The 14,631-nt window shown below is 35.8% G+C and overlaps 1 protein-coding gene across 3 annotated transcripts in view; it reads left to right on the top strand.

Moving 5' to 3' along the window:
* Window positions 1-14,631, top strand: part of NEGR1 (neuronal growth regulator 1) — an 804,818-nt gene that overhangs the window by 684,746 nt on the left and 105,441 nt on the right. Inside the window, exon 7 of one of the 3 annotated variants that reach the window (XM_057310558.1) lies at window positions 11,059-11,100. The exons of the other annotated variants lie outside the window; for them this stretch is intronic. Within the exon in view, the coding sequence (XP_057166541.1) occupies window positions 11,059-11,100 (42 nt within the window). The remainder of the gene's footprint in view (window positions 1-11,058; window positions 11,101-14,631) is intronic. 3 annotated transcript variants of the gene reach the window in all.

A 14,631-nucleotide genomic window follows, 5' to 3' on the forward strand; every position in this document is an offset into this window, starting at 1 on the left:
TTGGAGTAAAAATCAGCCGAAACTCCTATTCTGCTCACATTTTTAAACTTGAATTTTTTTTATGTGTCTATTAAAGGTCTTGGTTATTAAGAATATCTTCTAGAAGATCCGAACCAAGGAATGGTGCATTGAGCTTGAAACCAGTTTGTTCTCTGAAACCAAACTTGACCGAAATCCTATGTATTTCTTTTATGTACATACAGTAGATTGTGCAATTAGGACACATTTATGTCCAACTCATTATGCCTGCCTGCATTATCTGTCTTTTCTTTCTTCATGATAATGAAACATTTTGTAATTAAATGCAGGAGAATAAAATATAGAAAAATTATCATATGGTCAGGGCAGCAAGGATCTTGGTCAGACTTTACTATTTCAATTTGCATAATAGTAACTACTTCAATCCTGCCAAATTTTTTAAAAGTCTCAAAAATATGTAATGCAAGTGAAGCTAAAAATTCCATTTGGACTCAGTAATATAACTCCTCTCATCTTTTTTTTTAAGATTTTATTTATTTATTTATTTGAGAGAGAGAGTGTGTGAGAGAGATCACGAGCAGGGGGGAAGGGGAGAGGGAGAAGCAGGTTCCCCACAGAGCAGGGAGCCTGATGTGGGACTTGATCTCAGGACCCCGGGATCATGACCTAAGCCAAAGGAAGACACCCAACCAACTGAGCCACCCAGGCACCCAGAACTCCTCTCATCTTGAGGGCATATTTAAAGTGAAACCTTAAGATGTTTGGTTGGAGTCTGTGAGTCACTACTCTTCACAAATCCTCCTGTTCCAGCAGATTTTATGGGGTTGTCACATGTGCATAACATGTACCTAGTATAAATGTCACACGTGAGCAGAGGTACCCACACATATGCAGTTGTACACATATCCTTTCATTCCTTTAGGAAGCATTTAATGAGGATGTACTGCATGCCAAGTGGTATTCTAGGCACTGAGAATATGTTAGCAAAACGGTAAAGCTCCAGCCTTTGTGATGTTTATATTCTGCCTAGAAAAGGAAAAATGTTTATCATATCACAAATGTTCATATCATATAACACACAGGAACACATCCATAAATACATATCTGTACATATATGCACACACACACATACTCACCTGACACCTTACACTCTGTTGTATGCATATATACACATTTGCACTTTAAGTTGATTTAAGACAAAGTCAAAAAATTTTCCAAAGGTGAATGTGCTCCAGAATTCATCGGGTCAGACTTTGACACCAAGTAAAGTGCTGTGGAGTCCTTGATCTTCAGTCACTTGCTCTCCTTGCCTTAGGTTGTTGTTATGAAGGCCAGTTGTCATGACAGGAATGAAATTATGATAACACATACCCTGGGGCATTACTAAGAAGATTTGGCTCTCTTTGATTTGCCACTTTTAACTAACATTGGGTAGAGCATTGCAGATTTCTCTCTTCTTCATTGACACTGGGTTGGGAGTGGAAGGACTGGGTTTCTAATTCCACCTCTGTAATTTACTGGCTGTACAAACATCAATGTGTCTGTCTGGTCCTCATTTTCCTCATCTCTTAGATGAACTAGTGTTATCAGAATGACCTCTAAGATGTCTTCAGCCTGTAACACCCTCTGCTTCCAACTAGAATCATTTACCTTATTACCTTGCCATTCAGAGAGCACATCATATCATACCCTCTTGACATCTCGTATTCCGAAGAACATTGCTCAGTGTAGACTACGCTGTAGCAAATTTGTTGTTGGCAGGCTCACGCTAACAATGAACCCGTATGACATCCCCTTCTGTTGCTTTCTGTCACCAGCTTGGACAAGTCACATAATTCGAATATGGAAACTAAAGTTTAGTATGTTGGAGCTCAGAGACTTTTTCCCTAACAGTGTGTCATAGTTACATGATAGATTCCCTTGCTATAGACTCCTAAAGTACCCTGTATTTATCGGTGGCTCTTACTATAGTGTAACTTATGTAATTATTTTGTTTTTATTTATTGCCAATCTGTCTTACAATATATTTACAGAGAAGAGAATTCGTCTTATTCGCCACTGTATCAGTACACCTTGCATAATGTCAAGAAAACAGAATGCTTTCAAAAGGTGTGTTGAAAGGAAATTAATAACGCCCAAAGAATCTGATGTGTCAGTGTGGCAACGATCGGGTAGCACTTCTCTAGGACAGACTCTGTGGTCACCTCTCAAGGCTTTGCCCTTGGACTTTGGTATTTTACCTGAACTCCTCCTTGGCAGGCCTGGTTTTCTGCTAGCACTGGTACCCCAGAAAGTTGTATCATTGCCACATGGTTTCAAATAGAGCATCGGTGTGACTATTGTAACACATATTCTGCCAGCCTATTCTGATCCTGCTATTCCATGTAAAACTCATCCTTATCACCTGACTCAAAGAAGCCACAGGTGACTGTAACTTACTTCAGTGCCTGTAATGGATATCCCATAGCATCCTTCTTTATAAAAGAGTTTGTCATTGTAGGCCATGTCTTGCTGGCCAACAGGTGGGCTCATTTAACATATCTTCAGTAGAGCCAATACTTAGCCTCAAGCAGCCTTTTTATAACTAGTTTTCAGGGATTATTTTTTATATTCCTCAGTTGTTTACAAATATATTGACTAAATAAGGCTTATGAATAGCTAGAGATTAAGCGATTTCTTCCATGGAAATGTTAGATCTTGATCAGGGAGAAAGGATACAAAATTGTTATCTTCCTCCTATCTGCCAGTCACTATGCAAGGCATCTCATCTTGGTTCTTCCGCTTGAAAAACCCATCTTATCTATAATTGTTAACTTGTAAAAGATCTTGAAGTTAATATATGGCAGACATTTGAATCCATTTCTGTATGACTTCAACAATATGAAAGACATACCTCACGTGGCTAGATCTTAGTAACAGTGTCAATTCGAATTCATCAAACTCCCTTTTAGATTTAACAATTCAAACTGATGAGTAATATGCTAATGCAGCAAAATAGGTATCTCAAAGTATCTGGTCATTTGCCAACTACTTGAAGATCCCTGTGCCAAAAAAAATCTGGAGGCAATCAGGAGAAGCCATTCCTCTGTACAGTCATATGTGGGGAAGAATTGGAAAGTGCTCACAGGTTGCAGTTCAGTCTTGGAAGTCATCAAGATTTTGTAGGTTTAAGACAATTAACAGTTCAACTGTTAATTACTAGGTGCCTAGGCCCTGCATTTCATTGTATGACATCAGTACTATGGACTTCTATAAATATATCAGTGGTTTATAAATACGCCAGCGGTTAATAGTCCTCTTTTGGATCCTTGTTGTATCCTTAACTACATTCCCTTTACTTTGATTTTCATTCTAATTTGTATGAGAGGAAACCAAGTATGTCTGCTGAAAGCTGAGACATTTATTATTCTGTGATTCTGGGAAGCATGTTTCAGAAATAACATCGCACTCTCATCAGATCGTTTCCGGAGATTATCCATATAATGATGAAAGTCACACAGTCTTTGGCATCAGAGTGCCATATGAAATATTCACTAAAACCCAACGTTCTGCAATGGACTTCTGAGTCAATATTATATTTGCTGAAAGCTGGTAGTTCATGCCGAAGAAGTCTGGGACAGACATTTCAATCCATGGTAATCCATAGCATGGACCAAAATTCTTCCAAAATTATTCTCTCAAAATCTCATCCAGTAGAGAGCTATTTTGGAGGAACTGTGACTATTAGTCTAGAAAGTTATTTTATTAATATTATCAAGCATATGAATGCACTATTTGTTATTAATGTTCCTTTTTTAAATACAGAAAACATTTTCCTCACTCAGAGCTGGCTCTGGGTGGACTGATAGTCAAAGAGCTAGTTTTGACAAAGTTAAGTACAGACCATCTCTAATTTTGATGGTTCAACTTAATGATTTTTTTTTTCCTTTCTGATGGTGCAAAAGCAATATGCATGCAGTAGAAACCTTACTTCGAATTTTAAATTTTGATCTTTTCCCAGGTTAGGACGCTTTCTCGTGCTGCTGGGCAGTGGCATGAGCCGCAGCTTACAGTCAGCCATGGGATCCCAAGTGTGAACACCGATAAACTTACAACCATTCTGTACCTATGCAGCCATTCTGTTTTCACTTTCAGACAGTATTCAATAAATTACATGAGATAGTCAATGCTTGATTATAAAATAGCCTTTGTGTTAGATGAGTTGCCCGATTGTAGGCTAACGGAGGCGTTCTTGCGTGTTTTGGTAGAGTAGGCTAGGCTAAGCTTTGATGTTTTGTAACTTAGGGACATTAAATGCATTTTTTTTACTTTTCTTCAGATTGTGGTGGGTTTATCAGGACATAGCCCCATCGTAAGTCAAAGCAGATCTATATAGCAACATCGATACTGCCTTGGGCTACTTACCAGGATGATAACAGACATGCATCTTTTTCTAGGTGGTTTTTTTTTTTAAGATTTTATTTATTTGACAGAGAGAGAGACAGCGAGAGAGGGAGCACAAGCAGGGGGAGTGGGAGAGGGAGAAGCGGGCTTCACACTAGGCAGGGAGCCTGATGCGGGGCTCGATCCTAGGACCCTGGGATCATGACCTGAGCCAAAGGCAGATGCTTAATGACTGAGCCACTCAGGCACCCCATTTTTTTTTTTTTTAGTTTTGAATGGGCTTTGTGTTCACATGGATCCTGGAGATACACAAACATATAGAGATACATCAACCCTCTAATTCTTATGCCTCTGTGAATCCTCCTTTATCCTATCACATCTCACATACACACACTCAAACATTTGCAAACAGTAACTCCACATAGGATATTCCTTTCACTAGGCACAAAGCTTCTTCTCCAAAATAAATGCAGAATAATTCTGTGCATTTGTAAAGTTACAGTGAATTTTTGGTCATTGAGTGCAGCTAACGTTAATGTGTAGGCTTCTCCTTGTAAACATTTGGAAATACTGTTGCAACTTTTCCATTAATGGAAATGGTTTTTCTTAAGAGGAACATATTTTACTTTTAAGGTTGAATTATACGATAGTCTCTTATAATAACACGAAGTGTTGAGAGTGCTGTAATGGTTTTAAAGGTCATTTATCATAATTTCAATTAAAAAGTAAGTTAACTTTTATAGAGCCACGTTTATTTATTTGCCAGGCAGTTACTGTGTGAAGTGATTTATCTCTGCCCTCACTACAATGTGGACTGGTAGATATCATCACTATCTCCTGTGTATTAAATCCACAAACAGAGAGGGTGAGTGGCTTCTAAGTATTGCACCCAGGATTTGGTCCTAGGTAGGTTTCCTCAGAAACTCTGTCATTGATCATTGTGCTAAACCATCTTTTTAACAACAACCAAGTGATGGAAATAAAAATAATCCAGTGAAATATGTGGGCAAATCATTATAACTTCTTAATTATATGCTAGAAAAATGAAACCCAGAACTCGGGTTAGAGTCATACACGTAAGGCTGGCAGATGGAGTAACACCTAAGGTTTCTGACTGCCAAGATAGTGCTGTCTGTATTAGACAATAATACCCTGTGGTCACTGATGTCAGCTGCAACCCCATGAATGTTCACAGATCATGCGTTTCTTCTCTGGAGGCAAAAGTGTGATGCCTACGTTGTCTTCTCTGCACAAAGTCTCTGCTATTCCAGTGCCCTCACAGCCTGACACACACTTTATGGGCCTCCCCCATAAAGGCAAAAGGAAAGGGTCACCTTTTTTGCCTTTTGTGTCCAGTCTAGCTCACAGTTTGTCTTCTGTGGCTTCCATCATCCCTAACCTTGGTCATTCCAGGGCCACATCTTCTTCATTCTACCGTGAAAATGACATTGCTTCCACTCCACAATGATTGGGAATCCGAGCTTTCAGAGGAAACCATGGCAACCAGAAGGATTAATTTCTGCCGTGTCTCAACACACAATCGTGTTATCTCTCGACAGTCCAAAAGATAACTCACACACGTCACGGCAGTGTAATAACGTACAGATAAAATAATCCAGAAACCAAATATGAACTTCCAAAATACATAGAAATGAAGGGGTTTGATACTTGACAATTCTAACAACATATTATGTGTGTGGAGCTATAAAACAATAATTAATGAGGTCTATAGAAAGGGTTGTTACAAATGGCTCCTTCTTATAATATACTCTTTTTGCTCAGTACCTGGTTTTAATAGCATTTCTTCCTGTCCTAGCCAAAGTCACATTTACTAACCAAGTAAAATCTTGTTTTACACGACACCTCATTTTTTCACATAACTGTTGAAAATGTCTGTCTTGGTGAACTTCCCTTCACCTCTGTTTTATGTACAATTAAAACCATCTCTTTGCCGAGGCTATTCCCTACAGTAATACAATTGCCCACAGTGATATATTCTACCATTAACCCTGGAGCGCTCACTCTGATTCTCCACATAATGAGACACATAAGAAAGTCTCACTGAGAACTTCTACTGTTGTTCATCAGGAGAGCCCACTTGGCACCTCCTGAGGAAAATTTCCCTGCTTACAAGTTGATTACTAATGCGATGGAACAACAGCTCAAGTCCGATCCATATAAAAACAACCAGCGTTCTTAAAGTTAAGCAGTATCTGGTCAAACCCTGTGTTAACAGAGTGGGAGTTTATGAGTTCAAGATTCTTATTTGATTGTGTAATCCAGTTATGATAATGTCCTCTGAGCTATTTGGAGAACCGTTCCTCTACGGCATCAAGGCTTATACAGAAGCAAACAACTATATTTGGTATTGGTCTAAAATATGAGAACAAGATTGGAAAATCGTGTGTTATAAACTGTTTTTTTTTCCCATGCAAAGCCCTATATTATAGAAGCCTCCAGGAATTAACATTGAATTTGCCTCTCTTCCATTTTTGGTGACAGAAGCCGTTCACTTATTAGCTGCCTCTAATAGAAAGACCCTATTATTGGGATAGCTAGTGGTAGTAAAGAGTTGTAAGATCCCTCACATAGGAGTGTCCTATTTAAGTAATTACAGAAATAGTGGAAGTGAACAGGCTATTTCTTCTGGAAGGTAAGAAAATGGAATGCTAAGACATCCTAGCACAAAGTCTTTCCCATTTCTACTCCTTGTTAGCTGTGTGGTTAGGAACACAGTAGTTAACCTCTCTGTACTTCATTATCTCACCTGGAAAGGGGAATTAATAATAGTATGCACCTCACAGAGTTTTGGAGAGAAGAAAATAAGTTAGTACATGTAACTATGCCTGGCACATAGCAAGAGTTCAATAAATGTCAGCAATTGTAATTGATACGATAATATGATAATAATAACTATTGTTATTATAGCAACTGTTCACAAAGTCATTCCTGAAAGATTAAATCAATATCTGAAGCGTATAAGACAAATCTATAGCAGATTTATTGGCTCTAGTAAGTTTCAACTGTTACCCAAACTGTATTTTTAAGCAATAAAATACCATTATTTTATAGAAAAAGAACCTGGCTATATTGAGTTAATGGGGTCATTCTAATTTGTTTAAAGATATAAGGAGGAAAAGTGTATTTTTAAATACCTCTGAATATGTTAATACTATATGCCTATAATTTGGCCCCATTTTGAAATTAAAGTGTGTTCATCCCTCACCAAAACTGTAGGATCTATAAATTTCTACTCTTGCTTAAACCAGAACCGTTAAAAAATACTTTGGATTCTATAGTTATCTTCTAAGAGCCAGTGTGACTCCCAAATAATTACCCCTAAAGCATGACCTATTAACCTTTGAATTGGAAAAAAAAAAAAATCAGTGTCCACATTCTAGGTGGTCTTTTGTTACTTACATATATCAACTACTCGTGATATTCTCCATCTTTGCTTCTACTTCGTAAAGTTAAACCTCCTCAAATCCCAACACTCTACTTAATTTTCTCTTCAGCGATTCAGATACTAATTTTTCCATTCACTTCTATAAGTAATAACAGAAACTACTGCTGCTACTCACTCTTACTTGGTTGTTTATATAAAGGATCTTTAATCCTACCAACAACCCTACAAAGTAGGAGCTATTATCTAAATTCAATAAATGAGGACACTGGGGGGTTGGAGAGATTCATTAGCATGCTCACCATCATGCAGCTGAATAATGGCAGGTTTGAGATTTAACCAGTTTTCTCAGACTCCTTTATAACTTACCAAACAGCCTCACATCAAGACAGCTAGCTGACTCTCGCTATCTTCAGCTGTCAGCACCAGCTTGTCCCAACCTTGGTGCTTTGACCTCACTTCCTCCGCTTTTTCTGCTTCCTACCCATCTGGCCCTATGTGTGACTTCTTGTTTTTTGTAACAGGAATCTCCAACTCAGTCAACTTCTCTGGTCTTGATTCTTGTTTTACATAAAATTACCTCCCTAGGGCTTCTCCTAAATCATGGCCTGTGTGGGGAAAATATCTTGTATTGACTCTGAAATTAAATTATGTATTGACTATGAAACTAAACTAAATTATGGAGTAGATTCTACACGCAGCATAATTTGTCATGCACTAAATTCCTGTATTCTTTTAAAAACCCTTTCTAGGACACAATGTGGCTTTACGTAAGTAATTTAGCTCTACATAAGCAAGCACAATGAAGAGCTTGGTTCAATAGGATAGTTATTTGTTTCTACCGTCCTTACATTGAGATGAAGTTGTAGTTGTATGCCACGCCATCCTTTTCAATGACTCTGAAGTCCACATTAGAAATTCAAAACAATGGAAGCCAAAGAGTTGAAGAAATTGAAGTTCAGTTGTCCAAATTACTGAACATAGAAAACTCTGTTCACTGTCCTACTGAATTTAGTTTTCCTGTGAATACACATTCTGATTAAACTTCTACCTCACAAGCCATTTTATGCTTTCATTTCTCTTTTGAATTATAAAATCCTTTCATTTGGGTATACACTCCTGATGTATATTAATGAGATTTGCTATATAGAATTAAATTAAGTTTAATATAAATTTTCATTATTTTTGAAGGAGTGGGTTTTTTTTTTGTAATTTAAAAGCACAATAGCATAAAATGTTTGAGGGTTTATACCAGCCTAACAAAAGAATAGTTTTTAAATTAGAGCCGTGTTTCTCTATGATTTTTTATTTCAAATTTTAATTTTCTAGAAATAATGGCATTTTGACAGGATTGCATGCTCTAATATTTTAAAGCCCTATATTATATAATCCATAGGCTTCCTGAGACCAGGCATTTCTAATGGTTTTATTAACTGCTATAATCTCAATACCTAGAATATTGCATAACATATAGAAAGAATTGAAATATTAATGGTGAATATATTTATAATTTTCCTTAGAGAAGGAAACAGGAAAATTTCCACATTTTTGAGTAAATCTCATGCACAGTTCTTGTAGAAAGTTTCCACTTCTCAGCAACACCAAATCACACCGCCAGAAGGATGACTGGACTTTTGAATTTTCAACTGTCGCTTGTTACCTGAGTAATTATTTGACCACTTGAGAACATCTCTTTTCAAAAGTAACATTCCCCCATCCCAAATCTTTTGTAACCTAAGCCATAATCCTCGTCAGCTGTCCTAAACAACTTGCCTGGTCCATTAGCTCAGAACACTCTGGAAAGGGCCCAGGAAATCAGCTCTGCAGACTAAGACACACGCAGTCTTTAGTCCCGCAAATAATGGACCACCAAAAATGTTTTTTGGAGGTTCCATTTCATAACTCTTGTTAAACTATGGTTTTATTTTTCAAACCAGTAGCTGAGCTAGATGGTTAGTGAGTTCACTATTAAATGGAATTGAAAATTGCCATAGCCTTATCTGTGGAAGAATCAGTGAAAGACAGCAAGATCCCCAGTGAGGTTAGCACATTAAAAATAAAACAAAAAAAAAATGTTTTTGGATCTATAAAATCTCTGGAAGGTTTTGGGAACATAGCTGAGCAAGGTAGGAATTCTTGCTCAGAGATATTATTCTGTATGAAGGTCTCTGCTTTTACCTCTCACAGCCGCACTCACTGTGCTTGTTTATAAGAATCTGGATTTTTTTCCTACTATTACAGGACATACTTATTAGGATAAAAGGAGTAGGTTACCTGTGTGTGATTAGTACTGAAATAAGTCTCTCAGACCACTGTGTTATTAGAGTTTCTCAAAATGCCATGTTTTCCTGATATTTGCATTCTTCCGTACTGAAAATTATTCATATACGTCAGGATTGCCAATGATGGTATTTAGTTTTTGTATTATTATTATTTTTATGAGCACCACTATTTAATACTTAAAAAGAAATAATCCTATTAAAGAATAAGTTAAAAGGAAATCTTAAAAGTACATACATTATTTAAAATGCCATAGAGATTATTATTTATTAGATACTTGCTAGAAAATTATATTGCTACACCAATGATATAGTTACTCTTTAATTATGCTTACACTATAGCCCGCAGTGTCTTGTAGATATGCAAATATATTGCAGGTAATTCAAAATGTGTACATGTACATGTTTGTGTATATGTGTGGTATGTGTGTATGTGTGTGTTTACTTTTTACAAAGAGATATAAAAGCAGACATAATTGGTCCTTAAATGGCCATATTCTGTAGGTATACTTGTAAAATAGGAAATTTATCTTCAAAAAGGCATTTTGAGATATAGTAATTTTACCCATGATTTTTATTTTTAATACATATTAAGAAACAATAATTGGTCGAATGAGTTTATAGGAACTGGAATCAGCTTTCTTAGAAGAACTCATTTTATGTGTGGGTTTTAGTATTTTTCTAGAAGGAAGCCTTGAAAACTTGCTCAAGGACTCTAAGGCTGGTCCTTAACCTTCCCACAGCCTAACTTGATGCTCTGGACCAGAATGTGGAAAGGACTCCGACACGTTGGCTCAGAGTGAAAGATGACTTAATATCAAAGACAGTGATGGGGTGTTGTGTAAGCCTCAGAGATTGGATTCTGTTCAGTGGTTTCCATGGTCAGGGAAGGCTTCAAATAAAAGATCACCTGTGTAAATGTTGCATGACTGTTGATTGTCTCATGAGTGTTTGTCTTTTATGTATGATTAATACACAAAATGTTTTCTTTTCTTTCCTTTTCCCTTTTTGTAGAAATTATTGAGCCTACTACCTCTAGTCCTGTCACAAGTCCAGGTCAGTATCCACATACATTCGCAAAGTATGTTTGGGTACTTTCTCCATTAAACAAGACCTCTGCATTGTCATAGAAATAAACCGATTTGAATATGGGCCGCATGCTTGCGGTACCACTCTAATGTCTGTTACTTGTCCTCGTCTATCTGTGATTTGTCCTCCCTTTGGATTTTGTGATCTGACCCTGATTTGAGGCCAGTATCTTTGACTTCATTCTGCAGGGCTTATGGACTAACTCTGTGTCACGTTGTGTAATAGTTGCAAGGTGATTAGCTGCAATATCTTACAAACAGAGCTGTAGAGAGTTTACGAGATTTTCTGAGTGACTAACAAAAAACTATATACTTTGGTTTGGTATTTCATTGTTATAAAATCATTATGAAACAGGACAGCATTTAGTGCTTCTGAAGAGAATAGTTGAGGGAAAACCTATACTTCCACTCTTGGAATATGATAGTGGGAGATTTTGGTCTCCTGGAACTGTCGAATCAAAGGACTTATTTCAGTTGTGTTTTATTTTCGAATTGTTCCTAATTCAAGTACAAACACTCAGTCTGAAAAGATGGCCCATTGCTATAAGTGTGTTTTTAAGTGTTGTTTTTAACTGTGAGCATTTCTGGGTGACATGAAATTGAGATAAAAGCTATTGATATTAGAAACAACCTTTATCTTGTTATATAGGAATTTAGCAGTTCATTTTGAATGTTGGCTGCTGGCTATTTAAAGAAGAAAGTGGAGCTGCTAAAGTTATTTAGCTTTGAAAAGTTCATAGGGATTTCTTGTAACTGCTGAGTTAAAGGATTTGTTGATGCTGCCGACCCATAAAGAGGTATAAGTTGGTTAAATAGTTGTTTCTCCTCTCATTCCAGAAATGGCTCTAAATTTTAGTCTAAAACAGGATTTGCTGATCTGAGAAACTAAGTGTTTTAGAAATGAAAAAAAAAATTCTATCTCAAATTGTAATCAATCAAAAATGCTTAAAATTACTTTAGATGATTATGAATTATCCCCACCCCCTGAATGAAACAAGTTTGAGCAAGTCTATGATTATGTATTTAAAGAATCTCATATTATAACACTTTCTGGTCAAATTATAGAATACGTTTTCATAACCTCTCAAACCAAAGCATACTTGATTAGTCTGTTTTAAGTTATTTCACAGTTTATACATACAAGGTTTAAGTTATATGATTAAAAAAATCTCTCCATTTCACAGATAGGGTTAATAGCCTCCCAAGTTTGAGTGCCATGTCAATATCATTAGAGCTATTAATCATTTGAATCTGATTTTTCTCTTAACTTATAAAAAGACTCACTAAATATGATTCCTGTGAATACCTAGGGCCTTCACAGAGATATGTAATCTCAGGTTCATATGAGATCCTAGAGTTGTTAATCTTGTTAGTAAACTTTTTAATCTTTTTTCCATCAGTTTTAAAGAGGATATTAAATAACTTCTATATCACTGTCACCTAGTGGATTGAAGTAAATATTAGATAAGTACTTACTTTTCTTCTTAGGCCATGCCCTAGTTATTGGATGAAGTTTTCATAAATTAGAAGGGCAGATTACCTTCTCTATCTATTAAAATAAAGAGTGAAATCAAAGTATTTTAAGAAGTAGTGTCTGGTAGCATTCAGTAATAGTACTGCTGACTTTATATTTTTGGAGAAAGTGTTATTGAAGATAAGCATAAAAAGACGCTTTTTCTAATGAATCATCGAACTTTACATCAAAAACCAGGGATGTACTGTATGGTGAGTAACATAATATAATAAAAATATCATTATGAATTAAAAAAAGACTCTTTTTCAATAGGCTATCTGTATCAAAAGTTCTTTCAATAGAAGAGACTCTTACAAAAAAAAATCAAAAGTCAGAAAACAAACAAATGAATTGTTCTTACCTCTACCAAGATTCATATGTCTTTAAACAATGCAGAGCATAAGGGTTAAGAACATGGCCAACTGCTTGGATTAGAATCCTAGCTCTGCTTCTGTTAGCTGTGTAAGCTTCATCAAGTTTACTTAACCTCTCTCTGCCTCAGAGTCGTCATTTGATAAATGGGATGAGGGTGAAATAATAATAGTAACTACCATGTAGAGTTATTATGAAAATTGAGTAAGTAAAAACCGGTAAAATGCCTATAAAAGTGCCTACTATGGAGGAAGTATGATAAAAGTGTAGGTTAAAATGTGAGGAAAAATATACACATATATAACATATTGGTATATAAAGTATATATATATAGCTTATATAAATATAGATATATTGGACTACATATCATTTGGACTGTGTAGTCTCTCAAGTACTCTGAGACCTTATACTTTTTGCCACTGTCTATGAAATGCCTAAGGCGATGGTCATTCAAATGGTCAAATAGTCATTAACCCCAAATTGGTCAATTCATTGCTAGGATCAACGTTTCAAAACAATGAACACATGAAAAATAGTTTAAAATTGAATTAGCACTGCAATTTTAGGGAAAAAATAATGTGAGGTTTTTTTAAGAAAAAGGATTATTGTAGAAAGATTAGTAAATATATGTTGAATTGAATGGAATTGAAAAGTAGAAAAACAGAGCTTTCGATGAGACTCATCCTTCATTAATTGTGAATTTGTTAAAGGCCTCCAGAGAATGGTTTGGTTAGTCAAGGATTTGAAGAGCATGTGGTTATAGCAGGATTTAAAGAGTGGTATAAATGATAAACAAAAGCTTTTAAAAGCTGTGCAAGATACGAAAGAGAAGAATTTGGCAATATATAACTCTAAGCAAAAGATCATTAAAGGTAGATGAGAAAATAATTTACCCTATGAATAAAGCCAAACTGTTAAAAGCCCCAGTCATTTAAAACAAAGCTTTAAAAACATTTTACTCAATAAAAAATAGTAAATGAAAATTCTCACAAAAGTATTCAGGGGATAAGAAATATCAGATTTTCAAACTAGTCCATTTACTGCTTCTACAGAAGTGGAAAAAGAGAATGTAAAATAACTCAAGACAGATTTCATATTTTGTAATATTACTGTCAGAGAGTTAAAGCAGAGATAAAGTGGATACAGTTATGAAAATATTGGATAGATTGAGAATATATTGAAGAAAATGGATTTATATCATTTATGTCCATAAGTTCTAAAGAAATGAAGGTCCTGGAATCATAACTTATATTTTTTATATATTCTTGACAAGTCAGATTCTGTTTCAATTGAAGGGAATGAAAATTGAATTATTAACATCATTATTCAAGAAAAGGCCATGAAATATAGTAAGTAACAAGAACAAAAGCAAACTCTCCTTTGATCAGTCTCAGAGTCTCAAAGTTTGAAAGATAAGGGACACTTTTCATGGTGAATGAGATATGCAGTGAATTAGAAAATTTGGACTACCGTTATTGTAATTGCCACAATAGACCCTATGCTATTCTGGAGAATGGTCATCTGGCTTAAAAAATGACTACCATTAGGCCAATAACAACACCATCTCTTACAGCAACTTAAACATTTACATACATTCATTTTTTAAAATTACGT

The sequence above is a fragment of the Ursus arctos genome, unplaced genomic scaffold (genome assembly GCF_023065955.2).
Source record: "Ursus arctos isolate Adak ecotype North America unplaced genomic scaffold, UrsArc2.0 scaffold_12, whole genome shotgun sequence".
NCBI classification, from domain to species: Eukaryota; Metazoa; Chordata; class Mammalia; order Carnivora; family Ursidae; genus Ursus; species Ursus arctos.